At 35.3% G+C, this 24961-nt stretch overlaps 1 protein-coding gene across 3 annotated transcripts in view; it reads left to right on the forward strand.

The window, feature by feature from the left end:
- The window catches only part of LOC136037415 (uncharacterized), a 70665-nt gene that overhangs the window by 15361 nt on the left and 30343 nt on the right, over positions 1 to 24961 (forward strand). For 2 of the 3 annotated variants that reach the window (XM_065720175.1, XM_065720176.1), the window contains exons 3-6: positions 919 to 1078; positions 6709 to 6930; positions 10007 to 10159; positions 21740 to 21892. In XM_065720175.1, the coding sequence (XP_065576247.1) occupies positions 919 to 1078; positions 6709 to 6930; positions 10007 to 10159; positions 21740 to 21892 (688 nt within the window). The remainder of the gene's footprint in view (positions 1 to 918; positions 1079 to 6708; positions 6931 to 10006; positions 10160 to 21739; positions 21893 to 24961) is intronic. The other variant, XM_065720177.1, reaches the window with a different exon arrangement.

The raw sequence follows: 24961 nt of genomic DNA on the forward strand, positions 1-24961 counted from the left end.
CTATACTGTATACTATATATATATATATATATATATATATATATATATATATATATATATATATATATACTATATACTACTATATACTACTTACATACTATATATATATTATACTATATATATTATACTATATATATATATACTATGCTATATATATATACTATACTATACTTTACTATATATACATTATATACTGTATAATCTATATTGCTATATACACACTAGTACTATACAATCAGAAATTGAAATAGGAAGAAAAGGGTTGGAAAAGCTTATATCAACACTACTTTGCTCATAAATATTGTCTGCTAATACTGTCTTTAAATATTTTACAAGACTCTTCATAAAAATAGGAATTAAGGTGTTCCCAACTTTCCAAAATTATGGTTTCAATCTTCATTCTGATTGGTCCATCAAACATTAGATAACTTCGAAGACCACATTGCCTATCTATGACGAAAGTATAAGGGTTCAAAATAGGGAGGAAACCTTTTAATCGACAGTGAACATATATACATTTTTTAACTGGATATTTCGAAGACATATACAGCGTTCATCATCAGCAGTAAAACTGAGTTTTACTGCTGATGTTGAACACTGTATATGTGTTCGAAATGTCCAGTTAAAAACTTTATACCTGTTTACTGTCGATTAAAAGGTTTCATCCCTGTTTTGAACTGTTATACTTCCGTCAAACATTGGTCAGTTAAAGTGCAGCATTGCTCAACTGAACATTACAACTGAACATACAACTCAACGCTCATACAACGAACATACAAACATACAACGAACATACGCTCAACTGAACATACAGGGCATTCATTCGATAATGTGGCTCCGGCATTAAATGTAAGTAGTAAATATGGCCTTTTTCTGTATATGTTGTATTCTGATAATCAAGAAAATTTCTATTTTAAGGTACATTACATACCCGTTCAATTACAACTTGGAAAAACTGTTGAATTCATTGCTGCTGGAACAAGATTTTCAGTATTAATTACAGATGAAGGAAGATTTATTGAAGTTTATGGTAAAGTCACGAGAGGCTCAGGAAATAACACTAATCATTTAATACTTGGCAAGTACTTATACGTTTTGTGTAAAAAAACAGAATGGGTATGATTTAAATTCAAGATGCTCGTTTTCAGAAGAAGTTATTTGTTTAAATTCCAAAACTTTACGACTGTTTGATTTTCTTTTAGTTCTGTACTTTCAATCTTATATTTTTTTTTTAAATTTTGTACTTGGATGATTGAAATGGTTTGATCCCCGACACCACATTTCACCAACATTTAATACTTGGCAAGTACTTAGACATTTTGATTAAGGTCTTAAGGCGCAAATAGCGACAAAAACCACACTGCCTTTTCATCAGAAAATAATCAAAAATAAGAAGAACAATAGGGAATTCTTTTTGTAAAATAGTGGAAATCTAATTTGAATGAATATTTCGGCCTTCTATGTCCAAGGGCCGTCCTCAGCAAAAGAAAAATATATAAAAGAAGAAAAACTTATAACCACATAACGACCAATAAAACTAAAATGAATATTTTAAAACAGTCCCAGCATCCTTACTTCAGCGAAGTTCAACCAGGACTCTTACTGTACTTTGAGTCCTGGCTGAACTTCGCTGAAGTAAGGATGCTAGGACTGTTAAAAAAAAAAATTCTACCATCCAGTCAGGAAATTTTCAGTCAAAAAGCCCCTTTATTTTCTAAAAAAAAAAAATATGTCGTCAACCATCTATCTGAGTGGTTAATCACAAAAAAAAATATATTGAAAGTTACACATACCACACTAGCTAAATAACGTAAAAAACACGGGATTTGCCCTTCAGTTATGCGTAGTTTGTTGTAATCGTCAAGAGTGACGCCCTATTGGACGTTATTTGCGACTGGAAAACAAAGCCAGCTTGAGTTTTTGTTGTTTATTGTCGGTGTTCATGACTAACAGAATGCTGCCAGATCGTTGATTGTGAGAAGACTAGAATGTGTCGGTCAAAACACAGAAAGATAATCCGGACCCGTATTGGAAATTGTTTCTGGATAGTGTTTTTTAGCGATAAATTCAAATCGTTGCGCTTATGATCTTTAAGAGAACTTCCAAGTCCTGTGGTGGCGCAGTGGATTTGACCTCAGCTTGGTAATACGGGACCCAGAGATCGAATCACGCTGCAGGAATGCACTGCAGGGCCGACGTAGGGACCTTAGTAGTCAAGAAGCGTCGTTAATTCTTAAATAATAAATAAGAGAACTTCCAATTTTGCTTTTCTTCATTTCATGTTCAATGACTTCAGGGCATTAATCATATTATTTTTGAAATCTTATAATCGTGACTGTGGCTAGCAATTAACGCTTGTTTATCAATAAAGTTTTATTATAACTATGGAAGCGTGTTCGATTTTGAAATAATTTGATTTTTTAATCGCTATTTGCAACTAGCATGCCTTCTAAGCAAGCCTCGTTTTCCATCGATTTTTCGTGACTAGTACTTTTTTCTGTCATGACAGGGCTTGTAGTGAATAACTCCTTTTTAGTGTGCTCAGGCATAGCAATTTTTCTTGATAAAGACACACTGCCTAATAAAGCAATTCATAGTTTTTGAACACTAGATGAAGGGAGGATCATACAGTCGTAAAACTGTGAATTTAAGCAAATTGATCTCAATTTAAAAAGCTCAAAAGCTTAATTAAAAATACTTTTACCAATTAATCTGGTTTTGATTTTTAAAGTTTTGTATTTGTACTTTTTGAATATATTGTTTCTACTTTTTATGAAAACGAGTGTCTGGACCCCAAATCAGACTATTTCTGGCTTCAAATAATTTAACAAAAGTAATTTTAATTCTAATAATTTTGGTTCTTAATTTTAATTCTAGATAATTTAATAAAAATATTTTTAAATCAAATAATTTTAATTGTGGCTTTTGCGATAATTTTTGCTTTATTCGTTTTCTTCTTCTTATTCAGTGAAATTAAGTGAGTCAAATGAAACCGCCTTATTTAACTAAAATGAAATGAGCACGGATAACTTCAAAGACCACACTGCCTTTCCATGACGAAAGCATAACAGTTCAAAATAGGGATGAAATCTTTAAATCGACAGTGAACGAATATAAAATTTTGAACTGGATATTTCGAACACATATACAGTGTTCATCATCAGCAGTAAAGCTGATGATGAACACTGTATATGTGTTCGAAATATCCAGCTAAAAATTTTATATCTGTTCACTGTCGATTAAAAGATTTCATCCCTATTTTGAATTGTTATACTTTCGAAATGAGCACAAACATCGGAATAATTTTAGTAAACTATATAGTTTAACATTAAAAGTTTAAAAACTATACTATGCGTATTTAGTTTAAAAACTATATTATCACTTTATTAAATTATTCTGCCTAAATGAATAGATAGTCTTGTGCCATAATCATCTTTCTTTCCTTGCTAGCAGTTTGATACTCTTAAATCATTCGCATCTGGTTGAAATTCTTAGCCAAGAAAAAAAATCTTCCAAGTTTAGTAATAATAACTTGTAAATAATAATCGGCTGTTGGGCTACAATCATCTTCAGCGATGAGGGGTTTGCAACTTTTGCTAGTTGGTGCACCCATTTATTTGTTTCCGGTGAACTTGATGTCTATCACGGGAGAGGGACTTCTAAGTAAGAATCTGTTCACTTTGGACTAGAAATTTGTGCAAATTGGTGCACATTGTATTCGATCTCTCTAAATATGACAGAATTAAGTGCTGGATTGGCCATAAGAATGCGTTATTGTAGGATTTTAGGAACTGAAGGGTCAATCCTGCCAGATTTTTCCACTTACGCTCTTATTATCTCACTTTATTATACACTCTTACTATACACTATTACGCTATATACTATATGTATATATACTATATATATACTATATATTACACTATATTACTATATACTATTACATTCTTTTACTATACACTCTTATTATCTCACTTTATTATACACTCTTACTATACACTATTACACTATATACTATATATTACACTATATTACTATATACTATTACATTCTTTTACTATACACTCTTATTATCTCACTTTATTATACACTCTTACTATACACTATTACACTATATATCACACTATATTACTATATACTATTACATTCTTTTACTATACACTCTTATTATCTTATTATCTTTTTCCACTTACGTCTGATTATAAAACCATAAACTATATTATAAATTTGTGTTTCTGGTGACGTTGCGCCAATGAGACTTGCATACCATACCATGCTACTGTAGTTTGTTTGTGTTCGTGATATACCTGTTTTTAAGTGAAGATTGTTTTAACCATTTATTCAGTGATTATATTAAAAAGATAGTCCTGAAAATGGCTGTAGAAGATGCCGACACCGATCCAGTAAGCTTTGTGAAAAGTAAGTGCTCCATTTCAGGACCACTAATGCCATTTTTTATTGCAGTTCTAATCGCTTGTCAACTGGTACAAACCTTATAAAGATCTCGTAACCGTTTGGCCGTTTCAACCCAATGCCATCCATATATTTTCTTCAAAGGTGAAGAGAAGATGGCGCGAAGAACGCGCAGGTGAAAGAGTCCAAGAAGGCATAGAGAACCGTGTGCCTTTTAACAGTTATCACTTTATACCAACAATTGCTACAGTTGGCAATGACAAAAAAAAGATGGATGAAGATCCTCTTGAGCCATTGCTGACGCTTGGGCGTCGAGTCGACGTTTCAGTTGCTGAGTGTTTTTTACAGGGACAAGTAGCAAGCTTGTCGCCCAACCTTGCCGCAGCAGTGATTGAACCCGGGTACCTCCGTATTACCAAGGAGAGCATCAATTCACTGTGCTACAACAGGTTAAGCTATGGGCTGACTAGTGCATAAACAGACTGGGTGAAGCTATGGGTGCAGCTCTAGCCTGTTTAGTCCATAACTAGACTGGAAGCAGTTATTCTGGTTCTGTCATAACTAGATTGTCACAACTTTCCTGCAGCGGGGATTGAACCCGGGTGCTCTGCATTACCAAGCAGAGCATCAATCCACTGTGCTACAACAGGTTAAGCTATGGGCTGACTAGTGCATAAATAGACTGGGTGAATCTATGGGGGCAGCTCCAGCCTGTTTAGTCCATAACTAGACTGGAAGCAGTTATTTTGGTTCTGTCATAACTAGACTGTCACAACTTTCCTGTAGCGGGGATTGAACCCGGGTGCTCTGCATTACCAAGCAGAGCATCAATCCACTGCGCTACAACAGGCTAGTTCGCGATAGAGAAACAGAAAAGCGAAAGAATCTTTGTGCAACGCTCAGAAACTATATATAAGGCCTTATTACTACGACCAAACTTTGAACAACTCGGATAACCTCCCTCCTGTGCTATAAACTGTCACTCTAACTTCCAAAATGCATTTCCCAAGTTTGACTCTATGCAACTCCACATCACTGAAAAATAAATTGGATGAGTTAGAGCTTGACTTAAGTATCATCTCGACACCACTAGCAATAATTGCTGAGTGCTGGGATATTAAAACGGAAACAAGCGCTATTAAAAGTTACCTGAACCTATTTAACACCAGACGTGACAGACAAGATACAATGTGTGGAGGTGGAGTAGGCATTTACTGCCATGAAGATTTGTCACGCATACAACTTAATCACCCCTCAGATTCGTGTCAGGAAATAATCTAACTTTGGTGCAAGCCAAGAAGGTTACCAAAAACTTATTTTTCTTCTAGACGTTTTTTAAGACATTTCAAGACGTTTTTAAATTTTTCTTCAAGACGTTTTTCAAGACATTTTAACACATTTCAAGACAATTTTAGAGACATTTATCTTCAAGACGTTTTCAAGGCGTTTTAAGACATTAATAAAGACTTCTTTCCCTCAAGGCACGTTTTTCGTCATGATTTCTTTAGTTTTTATGTAATAGGGGAATGTTCATGGATCTAGGGGGACAAAAAATATTTTACTTTGACTTTAAAACGACCAAAGCTGGTAGATTCGACTTCTCTAATATCTCCCAAGGAATACAGATTATGCCAGCATTGAAGCCTGTTGGATCAGATGCAAATTCTTTTGCTTCCTCTGAGCACAGAATTTGAAATTACCTATTTTTTCATCTTCATCACTGCAATTTATACTTTGCAGTCATCACTGCTAATAAATTTAAATTTACTCGCGAATATCTCCAAAAAAAAGCAGGAGAGTTGATAATTGTTAATATCCTAATTGATTGTTGGAGGAGTTTCTCAAATTGCACAGGACATCAAATAGGAAGTCATGGGACGTCTCAAATTTGCATGGAACGATAAAAATACAAAAACACTATCTGCAGGATAATCGGAAAAAATCGCAGGATAATCGGAAATTTCCATCCAAACTAAATTTTGAGCACTTTTTTTGCAAATTGAAATTTGAAATTTATTTTTTATTCAAATTTATTTTTCAGAGTGCCCCCTGGGTCGTCGTTTTAAACCTGTTGCGTATCATATCATAGGGCATCAAATAGGGCATCAAATATCATATGGCATCAAATAGGACGTCATGGGACGTCTCGAATTTGCATGGAACGATCAAAATACAAAAACACTATCTGCAGGATAATCGGAGAAACTGCTCAATTTCCATCTAAAATAAATTTTTAAATAAATTAAAAATAAATTATTTTAAATTTAAAATAAATTTAAGAACAAATTTATTTTTCAGAGTGCCCCCTGGGTCGTCGTTTTAAATCTGTTGCGTGTGGTATTAATCATTTTTATGCTTTGGACAACAACGGAGCAGTGTGGACATATGGTTGTAATAAGTTCGGTCAAAGAGGAACTACTAACGAAGAAAAAGCACTTACAGAATTGAAATTAAATCTTGCTGACGGTGAAAGTGTGATCCAGGTTGGAAGTGGGTGGAGCTTTGGTGGAGTTCTAACAGGTATTAAGCAGCCGTCTTTGGAGTTTTTGAGACAATGCTTGATATCAATGTGGAAAAATAAGTTTTTATTGTATGATCACCCCCCAGATTCTGTCTGTCTCGAGTTGTTGCTGAATGTGTCCCTATCTTGTCCCCCTTTCGCTGCCTTACATCTAGATATGATAAAACTTTAGTCCAATTGTTAAACAGGATGTTTAAACAACCTATTATTAAACCATTGAACCCCATGATTAAACAATCATTATTAAAAATAGTTAATAAAACGTCCCAAAAGTTTCTCTTTTTTATTACTTGAACACAGAGTAAAATCCATTAAAAAATGCCTTTGGGGATGACATTGCCCCCACAGACCTTGGACCAAGGTCCATAAACTCTGCGAACTGTAACTTGACTACAGGTGGGTTTTATAGTAAAAAATGGATGTATCTTCGATCTTGGGCTTCCGACAACGGTTTGGATTTTCATGGGGTCGGTTCCTGGACCACGAGGAACACTCATTATGTCAGAAAGGGCAGGGTGCTAGATAACTTTGAAAGCTTCCTGGGTCATAAAGCTTCCTAGGATGGCTTGAGAGTATCGAGTTTAGAATTTTGGACTGAAGAAGAGAAGGCGAGGGGTATTCGAATTCCATATTGTATTGTAAAATTTAAGTATTGCTAAAATTTAATGGATTTTATTACTTGAACAACTTTGGCCTTGTGGCCTTTTGGTCTGTTTAGTATATATTCGCACGTTTTTCTTTTTTTCTTATGTTTTAGTGATCCGTTAAAGTTTAGAGATTAAGTTTTTTAAGTTTACTGGTTTTTAGGTTACTGCTGTTACCTTTTTTTTACCTTTTATTTTGTTGGATTTATGTTTGTTTCCTATTTTTGCTTCTTTGACCTTGCAATTTCGTCCTTTGGGACCTGTGATAGAAATCTTTGTGAAATAAACATCGTATTTCATCTTTTTTAAAAGACTGAATGATAATTATAATTATACTTCCAGTGTCAAGCTTAGCCGCATAAACAGAACAGTTGGGCCCACCCGGGCCCTGCGTTTCAAAAGGCCCCGCGGTGCCATCAAAATGAACATTTTCTTTTCAAAATTGTGAAATATTCTTAACAATTTTAGTAATAGTTGCTTTTAGAGAAAGATCATTTTACAGGCTAAAAACTATCTGGCATTAACAAGGAAATTAGGAAAAATTAAACAGTTTAGCATATATGTCGATTGAGAGTGACAAGGCAAGGAAATTCGATTTTCAAACAGTCTAAGAAGAATCTATAGAACAAAACTTAGAAACACGTAAATTCGTTTATTCATGTCCGTTAATGTAAATTTCAAAAGACAATTTCAGCAGTTTCAAGATATATAGAGGACCAAAACGTAAATTAAAGTAATCTCAAAATGAGGACAAAAGAGGACGAAAAGGTAAGCTCAAAATGAGTAAACTGGATCATGAATTGAGACAAGACAAAGAGAACGCCATGAGAAATGGAAATTTACGGGTGAAAATGAACAATCTAGACCGTCAAAAGTAACAAGAGCAATACGAACAGCTAAGAAAATATAATTCAAAAAATGTTTGAAGTAAAGATGAACAAAAATTAAGAACAAAGAAATATATAATTGGAATATTTGCAAAAACGACAATTGCAACAAGTCAACAACGAAATTGAAGAACAAAGAAATAGGCAGTGTAAAAATAAGTGGCAGTGAGAGTTACAATTAATCAAAAATGAAAATGAAGAACAAGAAATATGTGGTTAGAAGATATACGACAGCAAGAAAAAATAAACTTTCTGTTGGAAGATAAGTGGCAGTGAAAATTTCAAGTAACAGCGGGAACCGGAATATGTCAAAAATGAAAGTGAAGAACAAAGAATTCAATGATTAGCATACACGCGAAATTGAGTAGCAGAACATGTAAAAAATGTCAGTGAAGGACAAAGAATTGTCCGTTAAGGTAAGCGACAGCAAGAATCAGAATAAGTCAAAAATTGAAAGTGAAGAAGAAAGAAATATTATGTTAGAAGAACAACGCCATCGTAATTTTCGACACCAACAAACTGTGGTAGGAAATCCAGTAAAAACCCATAAAGATGCCATAAACTACACAAGTGTCAATTACAAGTCATTGTAAACCCTCCACTCTGTATGTATTAAATGTGAAGTCCTCTACTTTCCCCCTGGAAAATTAGCAAACAAAGATGATTTTTTTAAGGGTTGCTGTCTGCTTGTTTGTTCTTTGAAGAACAAAGAATTTAATGATTAGCATACACGCGAAATTGAGTAGCAGAACATGTCAGAAATGTCAGTGAAGGACAAAGAATTGTCCGTTAGAAGATAAGCGACAGCAAGAATCAGAATAAGTCAAAAATTGAAAGTGAAGAAGCAAGAAATATCATGTTAGAAGAACCACGTCATCATGATCTTCGACACCAACAAACTGTGGTAGGAAACCCAGTAAAAACCTTTAAAGATGCCGTAAACTACACAAGTGTCAATTACAAGTCGTTGCAACCCCTCCACTCTGTATGTATTAACTGTGAAGGCCTCCATTTCCCCCCTGGAAAAATAGCCAACAAAGATGATTTTCTTCAGGGTTGCTGTCTGCTTGGTCAAATTGCATGTTACCTCCATAAATTCTAAATGAATTGGTTTGGCCTGTTACAGGACGTTACTTGCTGTCTAAAAAGTTCAGCAGATAAATATCAAACATGAACTCATGCTTTGCTTTAGTTTCATTCAATATACGCGTTGATCAGATATTCGATAATCATAATATCCCCTCTGATTGAGGGTATCTTAAAATATCGATTGTATGTATTTTGAAAATTAATGGGCGTGGAAGCGGTAGGACTGGTTGCCCTCCAATCACTTATGACTCTCAGAAAGAGCACTAGAACTTTCCATTTATAATCGAATGAGCTCCTTCTGAAGTATCTACGACAACTCCTTCAACACGAAGTGGCTTAAAGAATAGTTGATTCTAGGCTCCTGTATCGAAATTATTGCAAACATCTATTTGAATGATATAAATACTTATATTTTGCGTTATAGTTCCTTTTTCATGCTTTTTTTTCCATTTGAGATCGAGGAAATGTTTACACATGGGGCAGGAATACTTACGGACAGCTTGGTAGAGAAACAGATGGCGCGGTTAGTTATGAGCCCAGACTTGTGGAGAAAGTAGATGATGTGAAGATTCTGGCCATAGGTTCTGAGCATGCAGTTGTACTAACAGGTAAATTGGTACTTAATAGTTATATTGACCCAATTTTTTTTTTTTTACTAAGTTGGAATTTACAAAAAAGAAGATCGAATAATCTTCTACAAAACTTAGAGTTTTTCATGTTTTTGCGTGTTTAATGTCTTTTCGATGTTCAGTGTTAAGAAAGTACGCCACTTTGTTTTCTGTTTTGCGTAAACACAGATTTTGGTTTTAAGTGGCTTCTTTTATTGTTAGTGTAATAGTTTTAGCGCCCAAGTATCCCATTAGGCATGCGCGTTACGTGCAAAATTAATTTGTATGTTTATTGCAAAATTTAAAAACGTATTTGGAAAAAAAACTGCCAAGTAAGGATATACCGCCATTTGAAGCTGATTCAGGAAATGGTAATTATTATTCCGATTAATCTTAATGGTAAAAGTTTATTACGATTGCTATAGGAATTTCAAAAAATAGCATAAAACCCCACAAAAATGGTGCCGGATGAAAATGAAAACTGTATTATTGGAATTACCATATTGAAAAACCCCTTAGAGCAGAATCACAGTCCCTGAGCTTGAGCAACAAGGAAAACTACCTTTTCGCATAGGAAGCAGTGATGTGTTTCCTTTTTTTCTTTTTCCTGGTTTTTTCTTCTCTTTTTCCTCTTAGAGTAGAATCACAGTCCTCCATCTTGAGCAACAAGGAAAATCACTTTTTCGCATGAGAAGCACTGATCTGTCTTCTTTTTCCTTTTTTCTTTTTATTGTTCTTTTTTCTTTTCTTCTCTTTTTCCTTTTAGAGCAGAATCACAGTCCTCCATCTTGAGCAACAAAGAAAGTCACTTTTTCACATCGGAAGCAGTGATGTGTCTCCTTTTTCCTTTTTTTCTTTTTCTTTTTTCTTTTTCTTTCTTTCTTCTCTTTTTCCCCTTAGAGCAGAATCACAGTCCTCCATCTTGAGCAACAAGGAAAGTCACTTTTTCACATCGGAAGCAGTGATGTGTCTCCTTTTTCCTTTTTTTTTCTTTTTTCTTTTTCTTTCTTTCTTCTCTTTTTCCCCTTAGAGCAGAATCACAGTCCTCCATCTTGAGTAACAAGGAAAGTCACTTTTTCACATCGGAAGCAGTGATGAGTCTCCTTTTTCCTTTTTTTCCTTTTTATTTTTTCTTTTTCTTTCTTTCTTCTCTTTTTCCCCTTAGAGCAGAATCACAATCCTCCATCTTGAGCAACAAGGAAAGTCACTTTTTCACATCGGTAGCAGTGATGTGTCTCATTTTTCCTTTTTTTCTTTTTATTTTTCTTTTTCTTTCTTTCTTCTCTTTTTCTCCTTAGAGCAGAATCACAGTCCTCCATATTGAGCAGCAAGGAAAGTCACTTTTTCACATCGGAAGCAGTGATGTGTTTCCTTTTTTTCTTTTTCTTGGTTTTTTCTTCTCTTTTCCTCTGAGAGTAGAATCACAGTCCTCCATCTTGAGCAACAAGGAAAATCACTTTTTCGCATGAGAAGCACTGATGTGTCTTCTTTTTCCTTTTTTCTTTTTATTGTTCTTTTTTCTTTTCTTCTCTTTTTCCTCTTGGAGCAGAATCACAGTCCTCCATCTTGAGCAACAAGGAAAGTCACTTTTTCACATCGGAAGCAGTGATGTGTCTCCTTTTTCCTTTTTTTTCTTTTTATTTTTTCTTTTTCTTTCTTTCTGCTCTTTTTCCCCTTAGAGCAAAATCACAGTCCTCCATCTTGAGCAACAAGGAAAGTTACTTCTTCACATCGGAAGCAGTGATGTGTCTCCTTTTTTTTCTTTTTCTTTCTTTCTTCTCTTTTTCCCCTTAGAGCAGAATCACAGTCCTCCATCTTGAGTAACAAGAAAAGTAACTTTTTCACATCGGAAGCAGTGATGTGTCTCCTTTTTCCTTTTTTCCTTTTTATTTTTTCTTTCTTTCTTCTCTTTTTCCCCTTAGAGCAGAATCACAGTCCTCCATCTTGAGCAACAAGGAAAGTCACTTTTTCACATCGGAAGCAGTGATGTGTCTCATTTTTCCTTTTTTTTCTTTTTATTTTTCTTTTTCTTTCTTTCTTCTCTTTTTCTCCTTAGAGCAGAATCACAGTCCTCCATCTTGAGCAGCAAGGAAAGTCACTTTTTCACATCGGAAGCAGTGATGTGTTTCCTTTTTTTCTTTTTCTTGGTTTTTTCTTCTCTTTTTCCTCTTAGAGTAGAATCACAGTCCTCCATCTTGAGCAACAAGGAAAATCACTTTTTCGCATGAGAAGCACTGATGTGTCTTCTTTTTCCTTTTTTCTTTTTATTGTTCTTTTTTCTTTTCTTCTCTTTTTCCTCTTAGAGCAGAATCACAGTCCTCCATCTTGAGCAACAAGGAAAGTCACTTTTTCACATCGGAAGCAGTGATGTGTCTCCTTTTTCCTTTTTTTCTTTTTATTTTTTCTTTTTCTTTCTTTCTTCTCTTTTTCCCCTTAGAGCAAAATCACAGTCCTCCATCTTGAGCAACAAGGAAAGTCACTTCTTCACATCGGAAGCAGTGATGTGTCTCCTTTTTCCTTTTTTTCTTTTTCTATTTTCTTTTTCTTTCTTTCTTCTCTTTTTCCCCTTAGAGCAGAATCACAGTCCCCCATCTTGAGCAACAAGGAAAATCACTTTGTCATATTGGGAGCAGTGATATGTCTCCTTTTTTCTTTTTTTTATTCTTCTTTTTCTTCTTCTTTTTTTTTCGTCTGTATAGTTTTAGATCTCAGTATAGTAACCTATAGTTTTAGACCTCAAATAAAGACCCTAAGGAATAATTTCAATGCGGCTTTTCTAAAAGGAATGTTGCACACAATCACCAACTCCAAAACTATGAGTATGGTTGTAATTAAAAACCTTTGTTTTTTAGTGAGTTTTTGTTCGTGTTTTGGATTTAAAAAGTATTCCCAAGAAACCTCACTAAAAGATTTTTGTTTAGCTTACGTGAAGATGAGAAACAAGTCAACTTGAGTTTATTTTTTAAATAGGGTATTAAATTTAGGTTTTACTTTGCAACTCTCATACTTACCCTCTCAGAAAATTTGCAATATTGTCACTTAAAGAGTCGACGAATATTTTACTTAGTATTTTTGAGGAATTGTAGAGAAAATTCAATTACGGATTGAATGTTGTCTTATTTGTAATATAAAAAACTGAAGTGTCATAAAAGACCGCAGTTTCTGATATTATTATTGCATATGTTCTGCCGCAATGCTGCTAAGAATTCTAAACATCTCATATAATAATATTTTATTTATTTTTGATTCGTGAACTTTAATGTCTTAAGAGACTAATCGTTAAAATTAAATTATAATGAAGAATATAAAATTAATACAAGAAAATTCTTCGAATCTAGGGGATCAATACCCGGTTTTCAAATGACAGACTCATTCAAAAACAGTAACCGAGTCCTGTTCACCTAGACGGGGGGGGGGGAGGGGGTAAAACCCTAATTGCAGACTCTTCGCATGATTACATATTTCAATGCTCCTGCGGTGTACGAATGCCCCGCTGGCACTGGAGAAAAAAAAAGAAGGGATTTAGATTAGAAGGGAGTAGAAAAGAAGGGATTTGGATTTCCAGCTCTTGTTTTGGGGCTCCCTGAAGTGTCTTTTTGTAATTTAATTCCACAGGTCGGATAAACATAAATAGCATTTATTTTCATTCCTAACTAAGATTTGAGTTTGAGTGAAAATATTTTTTCATTGGGCGTTTTTTTTTATTCGTGTTTCAACTTTCATTTACCAAGGGGACTTAGAGATCCTAAGCATCCGGTTAAATATTCTTGACCATGAAGATTTCAACAGTATACGACACAAAAATTCGTATTTTTGGAGCCATAGGCCACCTTATGATGATTCTGCCAAGAAAAAATATACTATAATAATAATAATAATAATAATTTATTTATCACCCACTTCACAAATATTCACCACTATGAATATAGGTGTTAGCATTAATTTTCAAACGAGCTCTTAAACTCCTTTTTACGATGTTTTGATGCCCAGATAGTGCTTGAAAAATAAAAATAAAATAAAAAGGGTCACATCAAAGTTCGAAACTTTTCTTTTGAAATTCTCGAAAAGTTGTTTTCGTAATTAATTTTTAGTTTTAAGATAAATAAGAATAACAGCTATTAGTCTCAATTCAATATTAAATGATTTTTTTTCAGGTAGTATTTTCAGAATGAATTCCTTAGTTTTCACTTACGCCTACTCAGAGGACTGGGATGGGGACTATGCGAGAAGGGGAGTTGTAAGGTTCCTTTTGAGAATTACTGACCATGGGAAGTATAATGGCACCCTTTTTATGCACCGTATGATACTTTATGTAATCAAGACGAATAAACAAAAGCTCTTAAGTGTGATTAAGAGCTTAGAAATGAGTGATTAGGCATCTCTCATGATGCTGGAATAGCCTGCTAGTTCTACTGCTGAGCAGATGACGTATGAAACTTATTTGAAAGAGAAGCGTGTCAAATATTCACCAGGATGAAGAATTTTTTTTTTCCATTCAACAACAGGAAATCTGGTTGCACGAATGATATTCGAGTGTAAATGATTTTTTTTATTAAATCAAGTCATTGCCAGCCAAGAAAATGGTTCAACTCTGACCCTAATGAAAAGTGAGTCAAACTTTCTCCGGCAAAAAGATTTTGATTTCATTAGACGACATGAAATCAGACCACAAGATAAATTTGAGTCTAAATTATTTTATCATTTTATTTATTCAAATAACCGTTTACCAGCCAGGAAAACCATTCAACTCTGGTGTGATTGCAAAGCAAGTCAAATATTTGCCTGCATGAAGAATTGTTTTTACATTGAGATCCAGCTGCATAGGCAAGATTGAACTCCAAAATTTTTTTCTTATTTATTTCAAATAAAACTTTGATGGACAAAAAATGGTTCAACTTTGATTTGAAAGACAAGCGTATCGAACATTTGCCAGCAGTAAGAATTTTTTTTAGTGGATGATGTGAAGTCTACCCGCTGAAGCGAAATTCGAATCCAAATTGTTTTACTATATTTTTTTAAACCATACTTTGTCAGCCAGGAAAATGATTCAACCCTGATCCGAATGAAAAGCAAGCCAAATACTTGTTTACGCGAAGACATTTTTTATTGGAAGACATGAAATATTGACGCTTTAGCCAAATTTACTTTATTCACTTTGAATAAAGCTTCGCTGGGCGGTAGTTCAATTCAATCACCATTGAATCATCAGCCCGCATGAAGAAATTTAATTTCATTGGACGACTTGAAATCTGGCCTCGTGGAATTGGAGCCCAAAGTTCTTTGTTATTTTAGACGATTTTTATTGTGAGAGAAGCGGATCTGTCCCTCCACTCTAAGCGTTTTCCAAGATCCCCCCCCATGTCACCGGATCCAGTCGGGATTTGGAATAAGAGCTCTGAGATACAATTTCCTTCCAAACTTCAATTTCATTAAGATCCGATCACTCCTTCGTAAGTTAACAATACCTCATTTTTTCTACTTTTTCCAAATTAAACGGCCCCACTCCCCCACCCCAGATGGTCGAATCGGGAAAATGACTATTTCTAATCTAATCTGGTCCGGTCCCTGATACATCTGCCAAGTTTCATCGTCCTAGCTAGCCTGGAAGTGCCTGAAGTAGCAAAACCGGGACAGACAGACAGACCGATAGAATTTGCGATCGCTATATGTCATTTTGAATAAAGCTTCGCTGGGCGGTAGTTCAATTCAATCACCATTGAATCATCAGCCCACATGAAGAAATTCAATTTCATTGGACGACTTGAAATCTGGCCACGTGGAATTGGAGCCCAAAGTTCTTTGTTATTTTAGACGATTTTTATTTTGAAACGTTTCAAGTTCGATCCGGATGAGAAGGGAGTCGAATATTCGCTCAAACGAAAAATTTTTTCTTTAGACGACGCAAGATGTGGTCATTGAAGTAAAGTCGGATTCGGGATTTTCTATTATTCTATTTAAAAAGAAAAATTTGCCGGTCGGGAAAACGGTTTTACTCTGATTCGGAAGAGAAGCGTGTCAAACATTTAACTACACGAAGAACTTTTTTCACTGGACGATGGTGAATTGTCAGCCTTTGAATTGATGCTGGACTCCGAATAGCGTCATTTTTATCAATAGCGTCATTATTGCGTAATCAACCACGTTATTTTTATTAGGGTTCGAACCGAAATGACCCACTACCATTGGGAAATTCTGGTTGTGTCTCTGCTTAGAAGATAATGCTTCCAAACTTGAAGATGCAAATATATAACGTACATTTCTTATGCAAATAAAGGTTTAACATATCATGAATATCGTTCTTGAAAATATGATTCTAAAACAATTCTAAAAAATAATTAAACCGAAGTTTGAAGACAACTTGTGGATTTTTTTTCGTGTATTAGTTTATCTCAAGTTTATTTGTCGTATTTAGTATTCAATTCAATTTTCGTGATGATTGAATGAATACTGTCACCCGTTACGGGCAATGCTCTCTTAGGGTGTAGTTAGTTTATAGTGTGTGATTTTTTTTTTTTTTGTTAATAAACGAACTGAAAAAAATATGAAGCATAAGGCACGCTATTGCATTGGTACAATACGATCCATAGATGGCGATACAGTTGAAATAATAGAAATTATTGGTTTTTTAGGTTGCTGAAGCTCTGTAAACAGAGTAGCAACTATAAGAAATGGAAAAATTCTAGTCTAATAAAATTAAGTTGAATTTAGGCTACTCTTTACCTTTAAATGTAAACATGCTTTGTTTAAAGGATCCATCTCCTTGGCTGTCTAGCCAGATTAAACAATTCTAAAAAATAATTAAACCGAAGTTTGAAGACAACTTATGGATTTCTTTGCGTGTATTAGTTTATCTCAAGCTTATTTGTCTTATTTAGTATTCACTTCCCAATCCTGGACAACGGGTTCAGTCCTGTCCGCGTCTAATTTGTTGGACAAAATTTAATCTGTTGCTCAAACGTTGTATCGTTTTAAATGTCTATTAATGTTTTGTCATTTATATGGAAAATGTTCCCCAAAAATTTAGACTCTAAACGAATTTTCCCCTACGAATTGTACTCTAAACGAATTGTGACCTATCTAGACTATTTTTTCAGGCAAATCTTCAGAAAAAATTAATCTGTCATTTTTGAGAAAAAATACGTATTTTCACAATTATCTCTCGTTTAAAGAGAGAATACAGTTCTGTAAATGGATCGGAAACTTTGAACGGTGGAAAAAATTCAAATCTAATAAAATTCGATTGAATGTAAACTACTTGCTACTTTTGAACGAAAATTGGCTTCGGTTAAATAACCTATATCCTTGTCTATTTAATCAGATAAATAAATTCTGTAAAAAAAGAAGGGAATAATGTAAATCGAAGAATTGGAAAAAGTTGTATTTTCTTGTTTCCTTATGTCCCGTTTGTTCCTTGTATTCTGAGTTACTCTAGGACAGTGAACAACCTTCTCTGTCCTATTTTTCTCGTTTCCTTTTACTTATTTTACTCCTTCTTTTTGTAGTAATAATTCATAGACGAATACATTATCGTTGGCAAAAAGTTTATCAAAGTCTATCGTGTATATATATATATATATATATATATATATATATATCTGATATATAAATCAGAAAGATATATATATATATATATATATATATATATATATATATATATATATATATATATATATATATATATATATATATATATATATATAGGAAAGAGTCGGGTAAGACGGACCGGGGGGCAAGACAGACCTTTTGTCATTGCTCGACTTGAGCGTCACCTTTTTATCACTTGTAGAGCTAGAAACAACGGTCATCTAGTGGCAAGTTTCGGAGCGAAGTCTGAGACTTGAAGCCAATCTTGTCTTCGAGAAAAATATTTTTATTCGTTTTCACATTCTCGAAACCGGCTTTTGAGGTAAATGTTTTTCTTTTCTGGTGTTTCTAATGTTCTGTTTTATACTGTGGTAATTTTTCTTATAAATATGGAGGTCTAGGAGAGTGTGTGAGACATTAATTTTTTTCATTGCAGCGCCATCTTATATTATAATTTTTAACTATTCCGAAAAAGCAGGTTTAGGGTAAGATGGACCACAGAGACAGCGGGTAAGACGGACCGGTCCGTCTTGCCCCCTATCATCTGGGATCTTTTTTGAAGTTATTATTTTTTACGTATTTTGTGAATATTGTGTTGCATTTATTGTTCCCGCATGTCGATTAGAAATATATTAAGCTGTCTCTCTTTTGCAGAATGGGAAAGTATACTAGGAAAACCACCCGCAGTCTCCACGACCAGGACTTACTGAGAGCAGCTGCTATGCGAGTTAAATCTGGTTCGCCGCTTCGCAAAGTTTCGAAAGAGGTTGGTTTGCCACGAAGCACAGTGCGAAGAGCAGTTGCAAAACTCGACGCAGCAGAAGATCCCCAATCAGTGGAGTTGGCAACTACCTTCAACTTTAAAAGTGTGTTCTCAGCAAACGAAGAGATACTTCTGAAGGACTATATGATCACGGCACAGCACATGCATCATGGACTTACGAAAAAGGAAGCAGGTCAGCTTGCATATGAATATGCCCAGGCCAAAGGGAAGAATACGCCGAAGAACTGGACTGAAAATAAGTGTGCAGGAAAAGACTGGATGAATAGCTTTATGAGCCGAAGAACTGGACTGAAAATAAGTGTGCAGGAAAAGACTGGATGAATAGCTTTATGAGTCGTGTTGGGCTTTCCCTAAGGTCCTCCGAAGCGACAAGCCTTGCCAGAGCCACCAGCTTCAACAGGACGAATGTCAGCGAATTCTTCAATAATTTAGAAGAGCTGCTTATAAAGCACAAGTATCCGCCGAACAGAATATATAATCTTGACGAAACTGGAGTAACCACCGTTCACAAGACACCAAAGGTGGTTGCAGAAAAGGGATAAAAGCAAGTTGGACGCGTTACTTCGGCTGAGCGAGGGACGCTGGTAACAGTCGTAGGGTGTATCAACGCATCTGGCCAGTCGATAGCCCCTTTCTTTGTCTTTCCACGAGTGAACTGGCTTCAAAGTTTTCTCAATGGCACGCCCCCTGGAAGCACAGGAAAATGCCAGCCGTCTGGATGGATGACAGCCGAAATCTTCCCGGATATGATACGCCATCTGATCTCCAAACCAGTTGCTCGCCCACAAATCGACTTCTGCTGATTATGGATAACCATGATTCGCACGTCTCATTGAGCGCTGTTAATCTTTGCAGAGAAAACGGCATTGACGTCTTAACGCTTCCGCCACATTGCAGTCACAAGCTGCAGCCTCTTGATGTTGCTGTTTATGGGCCATTCAAGCGATACTACAATGAAGCAGCTAACTCGTGGATGATTTCGAACCCAAACAGGAGGATTACCATTTATGAAATCGGAATATTCGTTGGAATCGCTTTTCCAAGAGCTTTCGTCATGGAAAACGTACTAAGCGATTTCCAAAAAACAGGAATATACCCTTTCAATAGGAACGTTTTCCAAGATCACGACTTTCTCAGCGCCTTTGTGACAGACCGGCCAGCAACAGAGACGTCTCCCATGACAGGCCAGTCTGCAGTTCCATCAACCAGCCCTGGCGACGAGAGCTTGAATAACGACGTGCTGCCAACTACCAGTAGCTCAGTGATTTCTGCGACTATGCCAGTGACTCCAGAGTCGGTTCGTCCTCACCCTAAGGCGAGTTTCTATGCAAGAGACGGAAAAACGTCTAGGAAAAGAACAAAGTCCAAAATTCTGACGAACACACCTGAAAAAAACAAACTGGAAGAAGAATTTGAGTTGAAAAGAAAAAAATCAGAAAAGAAAGCTCAAAGAAAACGACCTGAAAAGAGAAACCTCTCCAAACAGCCTGGGAACGGGGAAGACAGCTTCGATGAACATATCGCGCTGGATGATGAAAGTGATGACAGCTTGCATTTGGATGGGTCAGAGGAGAAGGAGTTTCTTGATGGAACCGAACCAAAAAGTGGGGATTTCTTGGTTGTGAAAGTGCCGACCAAGAAGAGCTTCAGGAATTATGTTGGAGTTGTGTGTGATTGTGAATCTGATGGTTTCCAAGTTCAGTTTTGGAAGCGATTAGCTCCATCGAGCAAATTCACGGCAACTGAAGAGATGAGCTTCTTGCGAAAAGAGGAGGTTATCATGAAGCTGCCAAAACCGACCCCTTCGGGCGGAACGACGAGACAGTCGGCTCAGTTCGTTTTTCACGTAGATTTGGCCTCGTACAGTGTTTAAATATAGTTATTTGCTAACTTTTTACTTTTTTACTTACTACTAGTATTTTAAGTATTCGAAATAAAATTGTTTAGAGACAATCAATCTTTTTGAGCAATTGGGTCCGTCTTGCCCAAAGGGCTGGTCCGTCTTATCCTATGGGGTGGGCAAGATGGACCTTGACCAACTTCAGTTTTTTTTATCTGGGCCCGGAAATACGGCTGATTTATGTGTGAAGAAGGTTTCTTTACGTAACTCAATGTTTTGGGGACAAGTTAGACACCTTTCGTCAGTCGTTGCTTGTTTCCAACCTCTTCCGCAGACGAAAAACCAAAATGGGGTCCGTCTTACCCGACACTCCCCTATATATATATATATATATATATATATATATATATATATATATATATATATATATATATATATATATATATATTATTTGTCGTGTTTAGTATTCACCTCTCAACCTTGGACAACGGGCTTAGTCATGTCCGCTTCGAAGTTGCTGGATAAAATTTAATATGTTGTTCACGATGTATCATTTTAAATGTCTATTAATGTGTTGTAATTCACATGAAAAATATTCTCCAAAAATTTAGGCTCTAAACGAATTTTTTCAAACTTGTGACCTATCTAGAGTATCTTTTCAGGCAAATCTTCAGAAAAAACTAGTCAGACGTTTTTGAGAAAAAATACATGCATTCACAGTTATTGCTCGTTTAAAGAGAGTCGATAGATAAAGTTGTGTAAATGGATTGGGAACTCTGAACGATGGAAAAATTCAAATCTAATAAAATTTGATTGAATGTAAGCTACTTGCTACCTTGTAACGAAAATACAAGGTCGATCAAATATTACAAGGTCTACAAATATATTACGACCTGTATATTACAAATATACAAGGTCTACCTTTGTGTCGATCAAATATTCTGTATCCTTGCCTGTTTAATTCAGATAAATAAATTCTGTAAAAAAAAAAAAGTACATCGAAGAATTGGGAAAGCTTGTATTTTCTTATATATATTGTATATATTGTATATATCGTCTATATCGAAGTCTATGTAAAGTCTATCGACGGCTTAGATGCAAAAAAGTGAAATTTATTGCTTCAAATTATTTGTGATGAATAAAGAAAAAGACAGCTAATTTCCCATTTTTTCTTATAAGCTACCGATAATGTAAATATAAATGTAAATAATGTATAATGGATAAATGTAATAATGTAATAAATGGATAATGAAAATATACGTGGCCCGTAAAATCCTAACCATATAACATCTCATAGATTTTGCAATATGATTAGTCTCTGGAAAGATTCCCTGCATGAAGAACAATATGATTTAATAACTTATTTGAGCAGGTACTGGTCAAGTCAGAACATGGGGATGGAATGAACATGGTAATTGTGGTAACGGTAAAACAGAAGACATCATTGTCCCTGAGAATATATTATTTTTTCACCATAAAAAAGTCATCGCTTTGTGGGCAGGACATGGCCACAACTTTGCCATAAGTAAGTAAAAATTGCAATCTTGCTTTCTGATTTAGCGTTATGTGTATGATTTCCCTTTATTAGTACATATCTATATCAAGTGTTCAATCCTATATTCGAGGCTCATGGTAGAAAAAGTGATTGGGGGAGGGAAATTAGTGTAGGGTAATTACCAAAAAACATAGAAATGGGCACTTTTTATAAGACTAGGGATGAAAATGGGTAGTTTCTGTAGCCAGTTCCTATATGTTTATTTCAATTTGGTCAAGGAAGTGGGTATTATGTCAAATCCAAAGCTCTCCTTTGGTGTAGTTATATATATATATATATATATATATATATATATATATATATATATATATATATATATATATATATACATATGAAGTGTTTCAGCACTAGACTTGTCAATTGTTTGCAGTACACCTACAGCCTACTGTACCAACCACAGCATAAATATATAAACAGTAGTTAAAATTCCTAAGCTCTCCGCCTTCTTTAATATTCATACTCTGAGAATAAATGAAGTTGCTGCTATGATGTGAAGGAAAGCTTCCCTTTCCTCTCGCTTTGATGTGTCCCATTTCTGAGCCATATTTTCGCTACTGTTTAATATTTATGCTGTGGTAACAACACAATGAAGATTGTGTTAAAACAGATAGGAAATTAGCTCCTTCTATGACCAAAATTTCATCCATGATTTTAGGCTTGATGAGCTACAAACCTGTTATTACTTGGATTGCTAGTACCGTAGATATCTGTAATGTTTCCTCTGTAGTTTAATCTGTATAAGTGTAGTTTAATGTGTATGCGTTTAGGCCTAAATAAATCTGTGACTTTTCTGTTCATAGATTGGAAATACCTGTAACAAAATATTAAACTTCTCGGTAAATTTTGAGAAGAAAATAAATCTGTCTCTAAAGATAAATTAACCGTTGACAGTTTTGACCTAAACTGGTCACAATTAGTGATCATCATCCCCGAGCCACATCATAGGTAAATTCATCAATAAAAAGGTGAGATCTATGGATGATATGTGCTTTTCCTTGATTTTAATTTTACTGAAAAAACAATTAATGAAAATGGCAAGAAATTGGTTGTGAAAACATGTCAACAAAACGACTACTGCCTACCTCTAAGCAGTGTTGTGGGAAATAATTTTAAAATTTAGTTTAAGTACAAACATAAATTACTCATACAGTAAAAAATTAATTATTAACTGGAAATATATTGCAAGTGAAGTAATTCGTATTTAATTACCAAATATGTACTTAAACTGCTAATTAATCTAGCTACAAAACACTTTTTTCTCAAAGCATGTCGTTTATGATGAAAATTCTTTAGAAATTCGTTATTAAGTTTGGAGTTCGCTGTTAACAACAAAGATTTCTCAAACCTCTTATCTCCAAGCTGACCCTGCTTTGCAGTGAAATTGGAACCCCAAACAGAAAAAAGACCTTCTACTGGAGCAGGCGATAGTCAACATCTGGATATTCTGTCAAGGACTCAGTCGAACGGTTTTTATTGTCCCTGAGCCTCAGTAGCAGAATTTAGAAGTTACAGCTAAAACGGGAATCCGTGCTCGTTTCAACACCATCACTGTCGAAAGTGAAAAAGTCATCAAAATTGATCAATGTCACTTTGCTGTGCATCACCATCAGTCTACTGATAATCAGCTTTGGCTAGCAAAATATGTTTCATTTCGTCAGAAATCACATCAGTTATTCGGTCAAGGATATCTCCCTATATCCATCTTCAATTGAAACCAGGCTAGCTTTCCCTTGCTGTTGCTAGTTCCTTAAAACTAGATTCACTCAGCTAAATTGTGAAATCATGTTTAAACCGGTCTTCTGAACCATCCAAGGTCGCTTCAACAGGAGCTTGTACTTGCTTGATTGAGGTTTTTTTTTTCATGTCAATCATTTTCTTTATGAGTACAATCAACGTCGACAACAACGTTCCCAGAAAACGGTTCTTGCCCCCCCCCTTTAGTATGTTAAGTGTCCTGGGCTAAGTTACCTTGGCATACTCTCCAAGAAACACAAGGTCAATCGCTTTCAACTTTGGTAGGTTTAATTTGGTGTAAACCTGCCCAATCTGGTTCAGTACTTCGACATTCCTTATCACAGCATCATGTCAAGAATCCCACTGAGTTGTGTTGAGAACAAATAGTTGTCTTGACAATAAATTTTGGACTTTATCAGAGGATTTTGAGCTCTACCACGTCGTACTCCACAGTGCCTGACACCTCCCATTGAAGCATGGTACATTTTTTTTTTACACTGCATATTTGACATGGCTGTTCTATTATCTTTACTAGCAACAAGATTCAGCGCGTGGCTCGCACAACACAAGTGAGGGTATAAGTTACTAGCATTTGCTTCCAGATTCTTCTGTTTCATCTTTCAGAATCTCCATTAGCTTCAGAATCTCCATTAGCATCATTTCTGTCAGGCATAGTGTCAGTGGGGCTGACTGGATATGCAAATTCCCTAAAAGCTTCGACAAAATTACTGCCATTGTCTGTCAGTTTCCACAATTTTTGTGTACAGGAGACCACATGTTTCGTGAGTATTGTTAAGACGATCGGCGTCATTTTCACTTTCAGAATCTCTATTAGCATCATTTTTGTCAGGCGTAGTGTCAGTGGGGCTGACTGGATATGAAAATTCCCTGAAAGCTTTCACAAAATTACTGTCATTGTCTGTCAGTTTTCACCATTTTTGTGTACGAGAGACCACATTTTTCGTGAATATTGTTGAGACGATCGGCGTCATTTTCACTTTCAGAATCTCTATTAGCATCATTTTTGTCAGGCGTAGTGTCAGTGGGGCTGACTGGATATGAAAATTCCCTGAAAGCTTTCACAAAATTACTGTCATTGTCTGTCAGTTTTCACCATTTTTGTGTACGAGGGACCACATTTTTCGTGAATATTATTGAGAAGATCCGCAAAAGAAGTATAAGAAGAAGAAGAATAATCATGTGTGCATTTGAATCTTTAACAGGCGACTGCAACTGACCCTTGGCTAAGGTCATCATTTAGGCAGTGTGCAGTAGCACCATTGTAATTTTTATCATTTGCAGTCG

This window comes from Artemia franciscana, chromosome 16, assembly GCF_032884065.1.
Source record: "Artemia franciscana chromosome 16, ASM3288406v1, whole genome shotgun sequence".
Lineage (NCBI taxonomy): Eukaryota > Metazoa > Arthropoda > Branchiopoda > Anostraca > Artemiidae > Artemia > Artemia franciscana.